Source organism: Pristiophorus japonicus, chromosome 6, assembly GCF_044704955.1.
Source record: "Pristiophorus japonicus isolate sPriJap1 chromosome 6, sPriJap1.hap1, whole genome shotgun sequence".
Lineage (NCBI taxonomy): Eukaryota > Metazoa > Chordata > Chondrichthyes > Pristiophoridae > Pristiophorus > Pristiophorus japonicus.
The window spans coordinates 1,939,158-1,960,194 of NC_091982.1; the positions used below are offsets into that span (position 1 = coordinate 1,939,158).

At 44.0% G+C, this 21,037-nt stretch overlaps 1 protein-coding gene across 1 annotated transcript in view; it reads right to left on the reverse strand.

Annotated features, from left to right (window-relative positions):
- The window catches only part of xpnpep2 (X-prolyl aminopeptidase (aminopeptidase P) 2, membrane-bound), a 156,525-nt gene that overhangs the window by 10,678 nt on the left and 124,810 nt on the right, over window positions 1–21,037 (reverse strand). The window contains exons 15-19 of the mRNA XM_070882526.1: window positions 19,887–19,947; window positions 16,842–16,911; window positions 14,410–14,514; window positions 7,003–7,065; window positions 5,344–5,420 (exon numbers count right to left, since the gene is read on the reverse strand). Of these exons, the coding sequence (XP_070738627.1) occupies window positions 5,344–5,420; window positions 7,003–7,065; window positions 14,410–14,514; window positions 16,842–16,911; window positions 19,887–19,947 (376 nt within the window). The remainder of the gene's footprint in view (window positions 1–5,343; window positions 5,421–7,002; window positions 7,066–14,409; window positions 14,515–16,841; window positions 16,912–19,886; window positions 19,948–21,037) is intronic.

The window sequence follows — 21,037 nt, forward strand, 5'->3', positions numbered from 1 at the left end:
TTTATTTTGAATGCTGCGTGCGTTTAGGTAGAGTGTTTTAATACTAGCTTTTAAACCATGATTTTTAGTTTTGACCCCTCCTGCAGCCCCTTTATATTCATACATATTGTCCCTTCCTATCACCTTGTGGTTTACACTTACCCCAGTGCTACTCTGCTCTGTTGCCTCCTACCTTTTGCATTCTTTCTTGGGATCCTGTTCATCTGAGCTCTCACCCATTCTAACTAGCTCAGAGCCCTCTCCTGTGTTCCGAATATTCCTCGCTTTGAGGCACCGAGCTTTCATGCTTGCCTTTTTATTACACTTTGACCCTTTAGAATTTTGCTGTACAGTGGCCCCTTTTGTTTTTTGCCTTGGGTTTCGCTGCACTCCACTTTTACTCATCTCCTTTCTGTCTTTTGCTTTTGTCTCCTTTTTGTTTCCCTCTGTCTCCCTGCATCGGTTCTCATCCCCCTGCCATATTAGTTTAACTCCTCCCCAACAGCACTAGCAAACACCCCCCCCCTCGGACATTGGTTCCGGTCCTGCCCAGGTGCAGACCATCTAGTTTGTACTGGTCCCACCTCCCCCAGAACTGGTTCCAATGCCCCAGGAATTTGAATCCCTCCCTGCTGCACCACTGCTTAAGCTACGTATTCATCTGCACTATCCTGCGATTCCTACTCTGACTAGCACGTGGCACTGGTAGCAATCCTGAGATTACTACTTTTGAGGTCCTACTTTTTAATTTAGCTCCTAGCTCCTTAAATTCGTCTCGTAGGACCTCATCGCTTTTTTTGCCTATATCGTTGGTACCTATATGCACCACAACAACTGGCTGTTCACCCTCCCTTTTCAGAATGTCCTGCACCCGCTCCGAGACATCCTTGACCCTTGCACCAGGGAGGCAACATACCATCCTGGAGTCTCGGTTGCGGCTGCAGAAACGCCTATCTATTCCCCTCACCATTGAATCCCCTATCACTATCGCTCTCCCACTCATTTTCCTGCCCTCCTGTACAGCAGAGCCAGCCACGGTGCCTTGAACTTGGCTGCTGCTGCCCTCCCCTGATGAGTCATCCCCCTCAACAGTACTCAAAGCAGTGTATCTGTTTTGCAGGGGGATGACCGCAGAGCACCCCTGCTCTACCTTCCTTGCACTACTCTTCCTGCTGGTCTTCCATTCCCTATCTGGCTGTGGACCCTTCACCTGCGGTAAGACCAACTCACTACATGTGCTACTCACGTCATTCTCAGCATCGTGGATGCTCCAGAGTGAATCCACCCTCAGCTCCAAATCCGCAACGCGGACCGTCAGGAGGTGGAGGCGGATACAGTTCTCGCGCACGTAGTCGTCAGGGACACCGGAAGTGTCCCTGAGTTCCCACATGGTACAGGAGGAGCATATCACGTGACCGAGCTCTCCTGCCATGACTTAACCCTTAGATACACTTAAATTGGCAACGACAATGCTCAAGTTTACTCGCTGTTATTGAAGAGAAATAGAAAAACTACTCACCAATCACCAGCCAATCACTTACCCCCTTGGCTGTGACGTCACCGTTCTGTTTCTTTCTACTTCTTTTTTGCCTTCTCCCTGTAGCTGCACAAGCCTCTCGCCGAACTCGCGTTGCTCCTGGTCTCACTGGCCTTTATAGGCCTCTCCGATCTCCGGAACTCCCACCTCTCGCCGAACTCGCGTTGCTCCCGGTCTCACTGGCCTTTATAGGCCTCTCCGATCTCCGGAACTCCCACCTCTCGCCGAACTCGCGTTGCTCCTGGTCTCACTGGCCTTTATAGGCCTCTCCGATCTCCGGAACTCCCACCTCTCGCCGAACTCGCGTTGCTCCTGGTCTCACTGGCCTTTATAGGCCTCTCCGATCTCCGGAACTCCCGCCTCTCGCCGAACTTATGCTGCCTTTTATCAGATATCAGTTAATGGGAGTGGTTTTTGTCTGTTTTGGTTTCTGCTCCAGCCATTGGCTAGTGTCATGGTAGAAAGCGACAGTCAGTAACAACTTGTGGGGTGATAATGCTCACACATGAACTCCCAAAGTGATGTGCAGACAGAAAGGGATAGTGCATCATAAGAACATAAGAACATAAGAAATAGGAACAGGAGTCGGCCAAACGGCCCCTCGAGCCTGCTCCACCATTCAATAAGTTCATGGCTGATCTGATCATGGACTCAGCTCCACTTCCCCACCCGCTCCCCATAACCCCTCATCCCCCCCATCACTCAAGAAACTGTCTATTTCGGTCTTAAATTTATTTAATGTCCCAGCTTCCACAGCTCTCTGAGGCAGCGAATTCCACAGATTCACAACCCTCTGAGAGAAGAAATTTCTCCTCATCTCAGTTCTAAATGGGTGGCCCCTTATTCTAAGATCATGCCTTCTAGTTCTAGTCTCCCCCATCAGTGGAAACATCCTCTCTGCATCCACCTTGTCAAGCTCCCTAATAATCTTATATGTTTCTATAAGATCGCCTCTCAGTCTTCTGAATTCCAATGATTAGAGGCCCACCCTACTCAACCTTTCCTCATAAGTCAACCCCCTCATCCCCGGAATCAGCCGAATGAACCTTCTCTGAACTGCCTCCACAGCAAGTATATCCTTTCGTAAATATGGAAACCAAAACTGCACGCAGTACTCCAGGTGTGGCCTCACCAATACCTTGTATAGCTGTACAAGACTTCACTGCTTTTATACTCCATCCTCTTTGCAATAAAGGCCAAGATTCCATTGGCCTTCCTGATCACTTGCTGCACCTGCATACTATCCTTTTGTGTTCCATGCACAAGTACCCCCAGGTCCTGCTGTACTGCGGCACTTTGCAATCTTTCTCCATTTAAATAATAACTTGCTCTTTGATTTTTTTTTTGCCAAAGTGCATAACCTCACACTTTCCAACATTATACTCCATCTGACAAATTCTTGCCCACTCACTGAGCCTGTCTATGTCCTCCTGCAGCCTCTTTATGTCCTCCTCACACATTGCCCTTCCTCCCATCTTTGTATCGTTAGCAAGCTTGGCTACGTTACACTCAGTCCCCTCTTCCAAGTCGTTAATATAGATTGTAAATAGTTGAGGTCCCAGCACTGATCCCTGCGGCACCTCACTAGTTACTGGTTGTCAACCCGAGAATGAACCATTTATTCCGACTCTCTGTTTTCTCTTTGTCAGCCAATCTTCTATCCATGTTAATATATTACCCCCAACCCTGTAAACTTTTACCTTGTGCAGTAACCTTTTGTATGGCCCCTTATCAAATGACTTCTGAAAGTCCAAATACACCACATCCACTGGTTCCCCTTTATCCACCCTGTTCGTTACATCCTTAAAGAATTCCAGCAAATTTGTCAAACATGACTTCCCCTTCATAAATCCATGCTGATTTTACCTGATCAAATTTTGCTTTTCCAAATGTCCTGCCACTGCTTCTTTAATAATGGACTCCAACATTTTCCCAACCACAGATGTTAGGCTAACTGGTCTATAGTTTCCTGCTTTTTGTCTGCCTCCTTTTTTAAATAGGGGCTTTACATTTGCAGTTTTCCAATCTGCTGGGACCTCCCCAGAATCCAGGAAATTTTGGTAAATTACAACCAATGCATCCACAATCCCTGCCGCTACTTCTCTTAAGACCCTAGGATGCAAGCCATCAGGTCCAGGGGATTTATCTGCCTTTAGTCCCATTATCTTACTGAGCACCGCCTCCTTAGTGATTGTGATTGTGTTAAGTTCCTCCCCCCCCACCCCTATAGCCCCTTGACTATCCACTGTTGGAATATTGTTAGTGTCTTCTACCGTAAAAACTGATACAAAATACTTGTTTAGAGTTTCTGCCATCTCCATGTTCCCCATTACTAATTCCCCGGTCTCGTCCTCTAAGGGACCAACATTTATTTTAGCCACTATTTTTTTTTTTATATACCTATAGAAACTCTTGCTATCTGTTTTTATATTTTGTGCTAGTTTACTTTCATAGTCTATCTTCCTTTTCTTAATCATGTTTTTAGTCATTCTTTACTGGCTTTTAAAAGCTTCCCAATCTTCTATCCTCCCATTAGTTTTTGCCACTTTGTATGCCCTTGTTGTTAATCAGATACTGTCCTTTATTTCTTTAGTTAGCCACGGATGGCTATCTTTTCTCTTGCACCCTTTCCTCCTCACTGCAATATATTTTTCTTGAGAGTTGTGAATTATCTCTGTAAATGTACACCACTGTTCATCAACCGCCCTACACTTTAATCTATTTTCCCAGTCCACTTTAGCCAACTCTGCCCTCATACCTTCATAGTCTCCTTTATTTAAGCTTAGTACGCTGGTTAGAGATCCAACTTCCTCACCCTCCATCTGAATTTGAAATTCAATCATGCTATGATCACTCATTCCGAGGGATCCTTTACTAGGAGATTGTTTATTAATCCTGTCTCATTACACAGGACCAGATCTAAGATAGCCTGCCCCCTGGTTGGTTCCCTTACATACTGCTCAAGGAACCCATCCCTTATGCACTCTATGAACTCTTCCTCAAGGTTACCCTGACCAATTTGATTTGTCCAATCAATATGAAGGTTAAAATCACCCATGATTATTGCTATTCCCTTTTTACAAGCCCTCATTATTTCCTGGTTTATGCTCCGACTAACAGAGTTGCTACTGTTAGGGGGCCTATATACTACGTGCACCAGTGACTTTTTCCCCTTATTATTCCTTATCTCCACCCAAACTGTTTCAACATCCTGATCCTTTGAGCATATATCATAGCTATAAACACAAAGGTGAATCTGACTCCCTGCTGTTGGCAGGCCAGAAATTGGACTCCAGATTTAGGTAGAGAATGATAGGCAAGGTAAACATTAATCTGGCTGGGAGTGATGGTAGGTTCAAGGAGCTTAGAGAGAAAAGGGAAGTTATAGTTAGGGTAATAGTTGGAGATAATAGAGGAATTAAAAGGGACAATTTGTGAAGGGAGAATAGGTGACAGCTGTTTTGAAGGAGCAGGAACAATGCCTGAAGGAAGCAAGCTATTGTGAATGTATTCAAGCAAGGGGCCAAGGAAAGGTATATTAAACATTAGTTGGTGCTGAAGATGCAAAAGTACTTATGTGGTCCAAATACAGTGCATTTATAAAAGGTTTCCTGTTCACATAAGAACATAAGAACATAAGAATTAGGAACAGGAGTAGGCCATCTAGCCCCTCGAGCCTGCTCCGCCATTCAACAAGATCATGGCTGATCTGGCCGTGGATTCAGCTCCACTTACCCGCCCTCTCCCCGTAACCCTTAATTCCCTTATTGGTTAAACGGGAAAGTCTTACTCGTTTGCTTGAGGTACAACACAGACACAGATGTTACCTTAGTTTCTGCCTTTATTACCATGGCAACATCTTCAATCCGAATACCAAATTCATTATCTTGATAATAACCAGGCTCTGGAAGTGGAAAAATTAACAAGTATGATTCACAACATAAAGAGCTACCCTTGGAGAAGAGGCCACAGGTGCAAATTTAGGCCTGATATCAAATTATTCTTCACACAAAGGGTGATCAATTCTTGTAATAGGCTAGTTGAGGCAAAAATCTTGGAGTCATTTAAGAAACAGTTGGATACTGTGATGGTGAGTTGCATTTTTTTCTCCAGATAGATGGGTTAATATAGTCCTTCCTCATCTGTATTGAACCTTTTGACCGAGTGAACCTTGATTCCTCCACCAGTACTATAGCACTAATGAAGTTTAGTGGTGATTCAATTTGCACTTTATACCAGTAGTTGCAACATGTGGTAGGTAGTTCAGGACATAAACACTTTGGCATACAGATATAGAAGTGGTGTGGTTAAAGATATCATTGTTAATATGAAGGATTAAGAGCCAGTAATAAAAATGACCTTTGATCAAAGAAAATCAGGATGGAAATTCTTGCCCTCTGTTAATATTAATTCATTATTGTCTGGGTAGGTAGGGAGGAATTTTGGGTCATGATCTGGTTCTGCTGTGTCTCTACACCTTTTTGCGTGAGTTCTGAAATCCCAATTGGCGGGGTGCTATTTCTTTGAGCCTACCTCTCGCCATGCTCATATCAGAAGAGGAGGCAGGAGGATTATGAGGATAACATCACCCAAATCTTGTGACCACAATGCTGGCTTCCGAATGACAGCTGGTTGAAGAGAAATTAATTGCCATTCCGAAACCAGCATACGTCTTGTCAAGAAACCCATAAAAAAAACAGTATCTGCAGCCTCATGAAAAAGCAAACAATGATAATGTGAACATTTCTCGCCCCATCCCCCACAGGGTGGATGCCCAGAGAACACCATAAAATGGCTCAAGTGCCCACCGCCTTTATACTAATAATATTTACTGTTCTCCCCTCCCCCAGTTCTCCATTCTTCTTCCTCCCTCACCTCCCTTTCCTCCTTCTCACATCCCTGCTTGATCCAAATACTGGATTTGATCTTGAATCCCCATATGTCTTCAACACAAACTCTAAAACTGATACGTCACCATATTGTCAGAGGTGCTATCTTTTGGATGAGATGTTAAACTGAGGCCCTATTTATTTAGGTGGATGGCATTATTCAAAGAATAACAGGGAGTTCTGCTGGCGTACCGGCCAACATTGATCACTCAACCGACATCAACAAAAACTGATCATTTAATTTGCTGTTTGCCAGACCTTGCTGTACACAAATTGGCTGCAGCGTTTCCCTAGTTAAGAACAGTGACTACACTTTAAACGTAATTGAAGTGCTTGAGGGTGTAATAAAATGCTATATAAGTGCAAGTTTCCTCTTTCTCTCTGGTACAATTTAAAAGGTTTTTAATCCAAATGTAAAAAATATGCCTTTCTAGTCTTTGATTCTCTCCCCCTGCCTACCACCCCCATTCCCCCACCCTAGTCCTAATATGGGTTTGAAATTGAAGAATTCAACAAACCTAATACTATCTGAATTCTAGGTTTTCCTTCATGAGCACCATTTGTTGTTTAAATAACCTTCTAATAAGAAATGCTTACCAATAGATGTAAACATTCCCTCCTCAAGGTTCCAAGTATAAGAGCTCCCAATGCCAACTGGCCCTATACATAAACAGAAATATAAGCAAAATTCAATTTATGTTTTCTGAACAAATAATTTGGAATATTGCTGATAACTTGCTGACTCTCAAGGTTCTGAATAACCAACACATGCAACAACTTCCCTGCAGTAAAAATATAAATAAACATTTGGGATCATTTTATTGGTCTATTATGTGAATGCTGTTAGCCCTTTGTGTAGATACCTGTGAAACAGAAATGAAAAATGTTTACAAAAATATCTGAGAGTGAGGGCCAGTGAAACTGTTACGAGATACAACCCTAGAATATTTGTTATAGCTGCTGGTCACTACACCAATTAATTGACTCCAATACTGTACCTCTTTATATGACTGTTTGCGTTATGTATGTTAACTGGGTTTTACCTGCCACCAGAGGGCAGGACTGTCGGAGTCCTGATGGTCACTGGCCGACACGTGCAAGCTGTGTATATAATGTAGGCAGCCATGTTGAATCCTCACTTTGGGAATAAATAAACTGGAGTAAGGTCTTGCCTGAACTAACTCACCGTAGTTAGCCTCGTGGAGTTATTCGATACTTAACAATTGGCAACGAGTTAAAAATATGAACTTTCACGCAACCATGTCTGTTGGACTTTTGAAGAGATTCGTGGAAGGGGAAGACTGGGAGGATTTCACCGATCGCCTTGGCCAGTACTTCGAAGCCAACGGATTGGAAGGAACCGATAACGCAATTAAGCGCAGGGCGGTTCTCCTCACCGCTGGTAGCTCAAAAATTTATAGCCTTATCAAGAATCCACTCTCATCTACTCAACCAACGAATAAGACTTACGATGAATTGTGTACGCTGGTTCGGAACCACTTTAAACCGAAGGAAAGCATCATCATGGCGAGGTATCATTTCTATATGCACAATCGCTCTGAGGGTCAGGACATGGTGGAATTTGTCACTGACCTGAGACGTCTCGCTGAGTCGTGCAACTTCGGAGCTGCGTTGGAGGAAATGCTGCGGGACTTTTTCATGCTTGGCATTGGCCATGAGGTCATCCTTCGAAAGCTGCTGGCTGCTGAATCTCTAGACCTGAGCAGGGCTATCACGATCGCCCAGGCATGCTTGTCCACGGACGAAAACTCGAAACAGATATCTTCCCAGCATTGAAACTCACTGGCAAGTACTGTGCATAAAATAATATCATCGGCAGACAGAGCTGCACATGGCAGGGCCTACTCGTCCTCGTTTGTACACCTGTAACTGCTCAAAGTCCGCCATCGGGGGTGAATCAAATCTCGCCTTGTTGGCGTTGCGGGGGCTATCATCGGGCCCATCATTGCCGTTTCAAGCAATACGTGTGCAAAGGCTGTGCAACAATGGGGCACCTTCAGCAAATGTGTCCGCAACCGAGCAAGCGTGCTGTGACATATCACGTGGCTGAGGATGATCGATCCAGCGTGGATCAAGCGGCAACTCAACCCGAGGTACAGGACGAAGAAGTGTATGGGGTACATTCTTTTACCAAAATCCTCCGATAATGCTGGAAGTTAAATTAAATGGGGTTCCAGTACCCATGGAATTTTACACAGGTGCGAGTCAGTCAATAATGAGCCGGAAGGCTTTCGAAAAGCTGTGGGACACGAAGGCAAAAAGACCCAACTGAGCCCAATCAATGCAAAGCTGCGTACCTACACCAAAGAGCTCAAACCAGTCATTGGCAGCGCGGCAGTAAAGGTATCGTACGATGGAGCTGTGCATGTTTTATCGTTGTGGATCGTTCCAGGCAATGGCCCAACGCTGTTCGGCAGGAGCTGGCTTGAGAAAATTAAATGGAAGTGGAACGATATTAAAGCCTTATCATCAGTGGGTGATGCTTCGTGTGCTCAAGTGCTGAGCAAGTTTCCCTCGTTGTTTGAACCAGGCATCGGCAACTTTACGGGAGCCAAGGTGCAGATCCACCTAGGCCCGGATTCAAGACCCGTCCATCACAAGGCTCGGGCAGTTCCGTACATGATGAGGGAGAAGGTCGAGATCGAACTGGACAGACTTCAACGGGAAGGAATCATATCACCAGTCGAGTTCAGCGAATGGGCCAGTCCAATTGTCCCGGTGTTGAAAAGTGATGGCACGGTCAGGGTCTGCGGCGACTACAAGGTAACGATCAACGAGTCTCGATACAGATCAGTATCCGTTACCCAAGGCTGATGACCTGTTTGCAACGCTAGCAGGGGAGGGTAAGTCGTTCACCAAATTGGACCTGACCTCCGCTTACATAACACAGGGGTTGGTCGAATCGTCGAAAATACTGACTTACATCAACACGCACAAAGGACGGTTTATATACCACAGGTGCCCTTCGGAATTCGCTCGGCAGCAACCATATTTCAGAGAAACATAAAGAGTTGTTGAAGTCCGTCCCGAGAACCGTCGTGTTCCAAGATGACATCCTGATCACCGGTCGCGACACCACCGAACACCTGCACAACCTGGAAGAGATTCTATGTCGCCTGGACAGAGTGGGACTCAGGCTAAAACGCTCCAAGTGCATTTTCATAGCACCAGAAGTTGAATTCCTGGTGAGAAAGATTGCAGCAGATGGCATCAGGCCTACGGACTCGAAGACAGAGGCCATCAAGAATGCACCCAGACCCCAGAGTGAGACGGAGCTGCGATCGTTCCTGGGTCTTCTCAGCTATTTCGGTAACTTTCGACCTAGTTTGAGCACATTGCTAGAGTCCTTGCACATGTTGCTGAGAAAGGGTAATGACTGGGTTTGGGACAAATCTCAAGGCAGAGCCTTTGAGAAGGCCAGGAACCTGCTATGCTCCAATTAATTACTGGTACACTATGACCCATGTAAGCGGTTAGTGCTGGCCTGCGACGCCTCATCATATGGGGTCAGTTGTGTACTCCAGCAAGCCAATGTATCAGGCAAACTCCAACCAGTTGCATATGCATATTGAAGTCTGTCTAAGGCTGAAAGAGCCTATAGTATGGTAGATAAAGGCTTTAGCATGTGTATATGGGGTTAGGAAAATTCACCAATACCTGTTTGGGCTTCGGTTGAGCTTGAATCAGACCACAAGCCGCTCATTTCATTGTTTTCTGAGAACAAAGGTATAAACACCAATGCCTCGCCCCACATCCAAAGATGGGCATTGACTATCCGCGTATGATTATGTCATCCACCACAGACCAGGCACTGAAATGTGCTGATGCACTTAGCCGGCTACCATTGCCCACAACTGGGGTATAAATGCCGCAGCCCGCAGACTTACTGCTGGTCATGGATGCCTTCGAGACTGAGGGGTCACCCGTCACGGCTCGCCAAATTAGGACCTGGACCAGCCAGGATCCAGGATCTCAGGGAAATGCAGTATGAAATTAAGCCTTATAGCCACCGCAAAGATAAATTGTCTATTCAATCTGATCGTCTGTTATGGGATAATCGTGTTGTTATGCCAAAAAAAGGCAGGGAAACTTTTGTGTGAGATTTACACAGTACCCACCCAGGCATTGTCATGATGAAAGCCATTGCCAGGTCTCACGTTTGGTGGCCTGGCATTGACTGGGACTTGGAGACATGCGTGCATCAGTGCAACACTTGCATGCAACTGAGTAACGCACCTGTGGAGGCTCCGCTGAGTCTGTGGTCATGGCCATCAAAACCGTGGTCAAAGATCTACATCGACTTTGCCGGCCCCTTTCTCGGCAATATGTTTTTAGTGGTAGTGGACGCTTACTCCAAATGGATTGAATGCGTAATCATGTCATCCAGCACGTCCACAGCCACTATTGAAAGCCTCCGGGCCACGTTCGCCACCCATGGCCTGCCCGACGTTCTTGTCAGCGACAATGGACCATGTTTCACCAGTTCAGAGTTCCACGAGTTTATGACCTGTAATGGCATCAAGCATGTCAGGCTTGCCCCTTTCAAACCCGCGTCTAACGGTCAAGCGGAGTGGGTTGTCCATTAAGCAGAACCTAAAACACGTGACTCACGGCTCCCCACAGACCCGCTTGTCCCACATTCTGCTCAGTTACCGGATGAGACCCCACTCGCTCACCGGGGTCCCTCCTGCCGAGCTGTTAATGAAGAGAGGCCTCAAAACCAGGCTCTCCCTCAATGGGCAGGATCTCAATGATCACGTTGAAACCAGAAGGCAACGACAGCAATGGTACCACGATCACACGGCCTTATCACGTGACATTGCTGTTAATGGCCCTGTGTTTGTTCTGAATTATGGCCATGGTCCAAAGTGGGTTACTGGCACGGTTTTGGCCAAGGATGGGAACAGGGTGTTTGTAGTCAAACTGTTAAATGGCCAAATATGCAAGAGGCACATCGACCCAACCAAACTGTGAATCACAGACAACCCAGAACATCATCATCGACCAACCAACACACATCCAACCATCAGTTGATCCTTGTGTCATTCACAGACGAACCTACCATCCCCGACAGTCCTGTCAGACCGACTGCTCCGCAATGCAGCAATGGTCCTACATACTCACCCAAGCTTGGGTTCAAACTGAGAAGATCAACCAGGGAGCGGAAGGCCCCGGACCATCTCAACTTGTAAATACAACCTGTACCAAGGACTTTGGGGGAATGATGTTATGTATGTTAACTGGGTTTTACCTGCCACCGGAGGCCACAATTGTCGGAGTCCTAATGGTCACTGGCAGACACGTGCAAGCCGTGTATATAATGTTGGCAGTCATGTTGAATCCTCACTTTGAGAATAAATAAACTGAAGTAAGATCATGCCTGAACTAGCTCACCGTACTTAGCCTCGTGGAGTTATTCGATACTTAACAGTTTGAAAGTTAAATCAGATCTGAAACTGGCCATCATTTTGTAATATAGTTGATCCAAATTACACTTGCTGTATCAGGGTTCATTTTAAATAAACCCACGTACTGACACACACAGATATACACACACAGAGCATCTAATGGACACACACAAACACATACAGCATTTGATGAATTCATGTACACACAGACACACATCCTGATGTACTCATGTGCACACACACAAACACGTACCCACAATGCCTGATGTGTACACACGTAAAGTGCCTGGTCTACAGGTGCATACACATATACTCAGCATGTAAAATGTGCACAAATACACATCATCCCATACAAACACATATAAATATGTATGAGGAGTCTGGATTGAAGTAACACTTCTTCACCAAAATCTATGAATGTCTTACGTATTCAAATAATATTGCATATGTTCTTCATCAAAAGTTCACATTGTAATGTTTGTAGGTTTTATGTGGTTGAAAAGTTATTGGGCTAAGAATTCGGGGGCTTTAATGCTACCTGTTACCTGCAAAAAGTTGAATTAAGAGGACTTTACATAGGATTACATCTGATGTATGGCACAGAAAGAGGCCATGCTGGTGTTTATGCTCCACTCGAGCCTCCTCCCGTCTTTCCTCATCTAATTCTATCAGCATAACCCTCTATTCCCTTCTCCCTCATATGCTTGTGTAGCCTCTCCTTAAATGCATCTATACTATTCGCTTCAACCACTCCCTGTGGTACCACTAGGTATTTTAGAAAAAAACATTTCGGTTGGAGGCGTCCGCCTGCGTGCTGCGTCCAACCACAATTTTCGAGCAATTATCTCACATTTATCCGTGTTGAACTTAATTTGCCAATAATACCTCTATTCTGCAAGTTTATTGATGTCCTCCTGTAATTTGTTGCAGTTCTCCTCAGTATTGGCCATTCCACCCCAATTTAATGTCATCCTCAAATTTAGACATTGTGATTTTGATTCCAAAGTCTAAACCGTTAATATAAGTTGTGAACAACAGTGGTCCCGGCACTGATCCTTGTGGTACATCACTATCCACCTCTGCCATTTCTACCCCTACCTTCTGCTTTCTGTCTTGAAGCCAACTAGCTATCCATTCTGCTACTTGTCCTCTGACTCTGCATTCTCTGACGTTGTTCATCAGTCTATTATGGGGTATCTTATCAAAGGCCTTTTGAAAATCTAGATAAATTACATCTACTGCGTTACCATTGTCTATTCTCTCCGTTACCTCTTCAAAAAATTCAATGAGGTTGGTCAAGCAAAACTTTCCCTTTTGAAATCCATACTGATTATTCATTATTGTATTTTTGGTTTCTAGATGTTCTTCTACTTTCTCCTTTAGTAGGGAATCCATTAATTTTCCTGCCGCCGATGTTGAGATAACCTGGGGCCTGAATTTAAACACACCAGAAAGCTGCCTCACCCATGAGTTTTTACCTTTTTTTACCGCCTGCTGCAATGAGGTGGCCTTCCAAGCGATTTTCTCCACTTTAAAAATGTTTTCTCGTCGGACCAGAAGTTGATCATAATGGGGGCGGTAAGTCCTGGTGCGGGGTGGAGATTGGGGCAGAACCCAGTCTCCACCACTGTCACTCAGCGGTGGAGCGGAGATGACATCACGACACATTTGCATCACCCACTCTCCCCTTCACTTAAAGGGGAGAGTGTTTGGCATTCACCAGGGAGAGTTTCAGCTGGGCCAGCAGACTGGCATCCAAGAGCAATTTCAGACCAATGCATTGAGTATTCGTATATTAGTATTTCGCAGGGTAATTTCAAGGCCAGATTTTTTGAGAATGATACCCATATATAAACTCACAGCCATTCTGGTTGACAAACATTAAAATGTTGTTCGAAGTAACAGTGTAAAATATGTACAATGGCAATATGGGAATTTTTAGGAAAAGTCTATTAGGCCAAATATGTTTGTCCCTTTTTGATAGATCAACCCTATTCGTACCCATTGCTCTCAATCTCTTGCCTCCCCATAATGCATGTCATTAACCCATCAATCTATTTATAAGGGTTCATTTTCCAACCAGAAATGTGCATTGTGTGCTGCCAGTGGATGGAATTCTCCATTGGGAGGGCAAGCCAAAAATTTACCCTAATACCGTCTGATTCAGTGGTCTTTCCCAATAACTTACTCCACAAGTTGATTTCCCTTTGAGTGAAAACCTGAATTCCCTTCTTACTCCTAACATGCTAATTTTAACTTGTGTTGGTTTTTCAAACCTTCACCACGGTGAAGGATTTCCTGGATCAGTTTGGTCAATCCCCTTCATAATGCTGAACGTTTCTTACACCCAAATGCTTTTAAAATGAAACATTAACTTTTTAGTATATTGAATGCAGAAAAAGTAAGATGTGCATTTATATAGTACTATAAAAACCTCAGGATGTTTCCAAAGTGCTTTGCAGTCAATGAAGTACTTTTGATGTATGGCCACTGTTGGAATGTAGGAGCTATTTGACATGTGCTTGCTTAATCTACAGGGAGGAAGTGTAATGATTAATAGCTTGAACATGCTTACATTCATGAACACCGAGGAAGTTGCCGATTCCATGTCCTGTTCCGTGTTTGTAGTTCAATCCCACTTCCCACAAAGCGTGTCGAGCCCATATGTCAAGCACATTCCCTAATGGTAATTACATTATTAGTATAGGATGCACAGAATTTTATATATTTAAAGTCAGCCAACACCCAGAGCTACCTTTGGGATCCCTAAAAATGCCCAAACACCTAGTGGGTCAAAATTTGGTATCACCCAAATGGGGCAATATCGAATCCCCTAATCTTTCAGAAATGTACTCATATGGCTCACAAACTAAACAAAAATCTTATATAAAGTGCTCCAAATTTTTTTTAAATATCCATTCTTGGGCTGCCTGGTGTCGTTAACAAGGCTGCTATATATTGTCCATTGCTCTGAAAGTACTGGAGAATGATGAGCTCCTCAGTGGCTCAGAAAATGAGCAGCTGAGCTATACAACAATAACTGGCATTTATATAGTGCCTTTAATGTAGTAAAATGTCCCAAGTTGCTTCACAGGAGCATTATCAAACAAAATTTGACACTGAGCCACATAAGGAGACATTAGGACAGGTGACCAAAAAAGAGTTAGGTTTTAAGGAGCATTGTAAAGGAGAAGAGAGACCAAGAAACTGCCAGATTTGCCCTCTAGTCAGTTAGCTGATTTCAGCCAGGCGGCAATAGAGGTGGGTATGATTAACCTCAGTGCCCTCAGGTTAAGGAGGAGAAAATCAGCTGTGGACTCTCCTCTTGATTGCTACCCAGTGATTCCTGCTGGAAGGGTACATGTAGAACAGTGTCACGCTCAGGTTTGATGCCCTAGTGGTTAAACAGGCTACTACCAATCACTGGTAAGGCCCATACAAAAAACAGTGGCCACTTGGGCGAGGTGTCAAATTTCCTTCAACCAGGAGTCAACACCTCCAGGAGAAGGGAGTAGTACAGTGCTAAAGAAAATTAAAGTGGAATGTGGTTTGAAGACTGTAATCTCACCTCCAAGTGAATGTTATAAATCATTCAAGTTTGCAGAAAGTGATTTACTGATCAATCAGGAAAGTGAGTACAAGCAGCAATACCCCCCGCCTCTCCCAACCCAATGGCCTGTTTGTAAAGCAAGGGACTTTTTAAGCATAATATTGTGTGTGGCGGTGTGTTGGTGGAGTAAAAATCTATGTGGTGAAGTGGAAATGGGAGCATGGATAAGCAGAGGCATGACAAACCTCAAATAAAAAAGCTCACAAAAAGCTAATACAAAATGCTAAAAAAAAAGAAATAGCACACAGTATTGCTTTATGATGGGTTTGTGTGAAAAGCCCTCAAGGAAGTCATTGCTTACAAATGTACCCCTCAACTAAAAGGCAGTTGTGCCCCTAACGAACACATATTAACACCCTGGTGGGTTAACAGTTCTTCTACAGGTAACAGGATGGATCACTCCTGGGTAATATTTTTAATCAAATAGACTGGAATTACCAACTTATTGCAGAGTATCTATTCACCACTATGTTAGCCTTGGAGGTAGGGTGGGATTTACAGCAGGGCTTATAGCAAAGAGTCTATTTTACTCAGCAAACAGAGTCTATTTAAATAGCACACTGTAGTAAACTGTCTACAGAGTCTATTTATAAAGAGTCTCTGACAGAAACTGCAGTAACATTTCCTGATAAATGCAAAAGAAAGACTTGGATTTATGTAGCGCCTTTCATGACCACCAGATGTCTCAAAGTGCTTTACAGCCAATGAAGTACTTTTGGAGTGTAGTCACTGTTGTAATGTGGGAACGCGGCAGCCAATTTGTGCACAGCAAGCTCCCACACACAGCAATGTGATAATAGCCAGGTAATCTGTTTTTTTGTTATGTTGATTGAGGGATAAATATTGGCCAGGACACTGGGGATAACTCCCCTGCTCTTCTTCGAAATAGTGCCATGGGATCTTTTACGTCCACCTGAGAGAGCAGATGGGGCCTTGGTTTAACGTCTCATCTCAAAGATGGCACCTCTGACAGTGCAGCGCTCCCTCAGCACTCCAGAGGCGAGTGTGCTACCCCACTGAGCTACAGCTGACACAGAAATGCAGGGTGATTTCTCCAGCAAAATGCAATGAGTGAAGGATAGTTACATAATACAAATTAATTATTTCTCCAACAAACTGCAATGAGAGAGGAATAGTTACACACAAATTATGTGTGTATAATCAATCCCAGGCATGCCCGCCGTGATTGACAGGAGAATTAACCAATCATCTCCACTGGCTGGGAATAGTGGTGTCACTATCTGCAGCCCACTTATTGGGCCTACCAGCATATGAATGGTTGGAAAATCATGGACAGTGCACCCAAAGCTTCCTGAAGTGCACAGCTACAAGGCAAGGCTCCCTGCTGAATGCACACATTCATCAAATAGGGCTTGTTCACTCCATTGTTGACTTACCAATTGTTCCAGCAGGGAAGATAGATCGAGCCAAGTCAATGTGCCCCATCAGCACCCGAGTGTATGCCTCCTGATAAATATATCAAATAAACCATTCGTTAAAGGACAGGATAATTCGAAATCGATAAATTAGAGTGAGATTTTAAGTTGTGTTTAATTGAGGAAATCTGCTGGTTTTAGTAAATGCAACTGATTTAGATGTTTTGGCACAATTTCACAACACTGCTCAAGAAGTAATTTTGGAACACTTCCTTTTATGAGAATATCTGAATAAAACAGTATAATTATTTTGAAATCTTTAAACATTGTTACAGTTTTATTAGAATGTTAATAAGTATTATTAAAAATGTAAGAGAAGATATAAACAGAACTGCTTTTCAATTGAATGGAGGAACAGAGACCTGCAGTTATTACAAATCTTTAAACGAAAGATTTGAGGTGGAAAAAGCCGGGAAAGGGGGAAATGGAATTCTGGAATTTATATATGGAACATTGACTATAAAATCAAAGAGATGATGAATTTGTACAAGACATTGGTTCAGCCACAATTGGAGTTTCGGATGTGATTTTGGATATCCTATTATAGGAGAGATGTTAAAAGAACATAAAAACATAAGAATTAGGAACAGGAGTAGGCCATCTAGCCCCTCGAGCCTGCTCCGCCATTCAACAAGATCATGGCTGATCTGGCCGTGGACTCAGCTCCACTTACCCGCCCGCTCCCCGTAACCCTTAATTCCCTTGGAGCCATGTTGGAACCATGGACATGGTATGATGGGAAAGCGGGTTGTGTAGAGGACACAGAGAGGCTGCAAAGAGATTTAGATAGGTTAAGCGAAGGGGCTAAGGTTGGAATACAATGTCGGAAAATGTGAGATCATCCACCTTGGGAAAAAAACAATAAAAGGGAATATTATTTGAACGGGGAGAAATTACAACATGCTGCGGTGCAGAGGGACCTGGGAGTCCTTGTGCATGAATCCCAAAAAGTTAGTTTGCAGGTGCAGCAGGTAATCAGGAAGGCAAATGGAATGTTGGCCTTCATTGCGAGATGGATGGAGTACAAAAGCAGGGAGGTCCTGCTGCAACTGTACAGGATATGGGTGAGGCCGCACCTGGAGTACTGCGTGCAGTTTTGTTCACCTTACTTAAGGAAGGATATACTGGCTTTGGAGGGGGTACAGAGACGATTCACTCGGCTAATTCCGGAGATGAGGGGGTTACCTTATGATGATAGATTGAGTAGACTGGGTCTTTACTCGTTGGAGTTCAGAAGGATGAGGGGTGATCTTATAGAAATATTTAAAATAATGAAAGGGATAGACAAGATAGAGGCAGAGAGGTTGTTTCCACTGGTCGGGGAGACTAGAACTAGGGGGCACAGCCTCAAAATACGGGGGAGCCAATTTAAAATCAAGTTGAGAAGGAATTTCTTCTCCCAGAGGGTTGTGAATCTGTGGAATTCTCTGCCCAAGGAAGCAGTTGAGGCTAGCTCATTGAATATATTCAAATCACAGATAGATAGATTTTTAACCAATAAGGGAATTAAGGGTTATGGGGAGAGGGCGGGTAAGTGGAGCTGAGTCCACGGCCAGATCAGCCATGATCTTGTTGAATGGCGGAGCAGGCTCGAGGGGCTAGATGGCCTACTCCTGTTCCTAATTCTTATGTTCTTATGTTCTCATACCTGAAATTAGAAAATGTTTGGGTAGATTCCATAGATTCCTGGTGCGTGCTCCAGTCATGCAAAACTGTTAACCTGGGGCAGAAATGTGTAAAATCTACTCGAATAATTTAATCATAGACTAGGAGTGTATTCACTGGAGGAGAGGAGGAAAAAGAGATATATAATAGATGTATTCAAAATTATGAAAGGGTTTAATGGAGTAAATAGGGCCTTGAGGTGGCTCATCGTGACATAGGTGTCAAGATGTACCCACCTCTGACCCCTACCACTGACCTTGCCACAGTTCATGGGGTCAGGGGGAGGTCCTGTGATTTGGATGGGAATGGTGAGGTGGGGGCACATCTGGACACTCCACCCCTCTGTAAAGAGGCTGGAAAGTCCAGTATCAGTGCCCGCGTCTAAGCCAGGGCATTGGATTATCCCTCCCCTAGAAAGCCTTGTGTATTGCTCCCAGCAGTCCTTTTGTAAGGAGAGCCATGATTTTGCTTTTAAATCCATCCTGGGAGTTTAGGTCACAGTCCTGGCCTGGATCCCTGGTACATTTTCAGGGCTACAAAGTGGGAACTTTGCTGGATAGTGATCAGGAATGGGAATCATGGCTGATTTTTCGCTCCCTAGACTGAAAGAAAGATGAAAGAAAGAAAGATTTGCATTTACATAGTGTCTTTCACGACCACCGGACGTCCCAAAGCACTTTACAGTCAATGAAGTACTTTTTGAAGTGTAGTTACTATTGTAATGTGGGAAATGCAGCAGCCAATTTGCGCACAGCAAGCTCCCACAAACAACAATGTGATGATGACCAGATAATATTTTTTTAGAGATGTTGATTGAGGGATAAATATTGGCCAGGACACAAGGGATAACTCCCCTGCTCTTCTTCAAAATAGTGCCACGGGATCTTTTACATCCACCTGAGAGAGCAGACAGGGCCTCAACTTAATATCTCATCTGAAAGACAGCACCTCTGATAGTGCAGCACTCCCTCAGTACTGCACTGCAGTTTCAGCCTAGAGACTCTGTAGTGGGACTTGAACCCACAACCTTCTGCCTCGGAGGCGAGAGTGCAACAATTTGAGCCACAGCTGACACATTGGGGGTGTTGAAATTAGTTCGAGCACATCTATTGCCACCTTAGTTGGGATCAGCTAACTGAATACGGGTTGAAGATTGAAGCCACGACTGTCCTGGTCTGTACGGCTGAGCTTCACATTCTGCTTTGTATTTAAGAACTGAGGAGTTCAAGAGAAAATGATTTAATTTCAGGCTCCAGCACTGTGATCCCAGCCGTGATGATCATGTTCACAGAAATCTGTGCAATGAAATGATTACATAGACAGACTTACAAACTCACGTACCTTCTGAAAATTGGTTGGAGTTCCCCAGTGTAATGTGCGGGTAATATCGGTTGTTCCATCGCTAAGATTGTAATATAAATTAAGAATATTTTTAAAAATTCATATATCAATGACAAAAAGTAGGCGAGTATCTGTTTTGCTTCCCCAAGTGTATCAGCAACATTGTAAGTACAACAAAGATTTTCTCCAATCGCTATTTCTGCCAGAATTTTAAAAGTGATCTCTTAGCATCTTTTCACATTATTTCAGCAACATCCCAAACCCCATCACACTCAATAAATTACTTTGAAGTGCAGTTATTTTGTGATGTTATGTAAGTAAATGTGGCAGCTATTTTGTATACAGCAAGATCCTACAAAAAGCAATTAAGTGTATTATTATGCAGTGTTGGTTGAGGGAGGGATTTTGGCAAGCGTACCAGGAAAACTTCCTGCTCCACTTTGAATAGTCTCTTGGGATTCAGAAATACAGAACTTTGGAAATCTTGCTGCGAAATTTATGCTGTAACTAGAGGAAACCTCCCCACTAAATATCTCACTTCAGCTGTATACATGCAGTGATCAAAAAGGTAGTGACTGTTTTTAAGCCTAAATTAATGACTTCAAGTCTGGAGCTTCTGGTAATGCAATTCCATATGCTTTTGTTGGTTGAGGTTTGACTGATGAAAGACTGAATGAAATATCATTTAATATTACACAGAGGATGGAAAATGCATTTGTGATTCACCATCTGAGAATTATTTTTGTGACGTTGCATCATTTTACATCACTTGGTAAGCAGTGTTAGTGTCGGTGCCCTCTGTGAATAAACATGCATATCAGCTGATTAAACACAATGGGCTAGAAATTCGGAAAATAGTGCAATCACCGTTTTTTGGACGATAATCGCGGCTTTTCTTTTAGCGGCGGATACCGCTATTGCTGGATGCCGCAAAATTCGGCAAATGGTGACCAGCGATAGTGGCAAATCTGGCCTTGCACGATTTCATTTGTGCGCCCAAGCCGAATTCACTGATCTGAAAAAAACATGACCTTCTGCGCATACGCATTTTTTTTCGCCGATTTTTTATTTCCCCCCACGATTCTGGTCAGCTGTCAGGGAGTGCCCATGCATGCACAGTACACCCAGCTTCAGCTGTCAGGGTGTGCCCA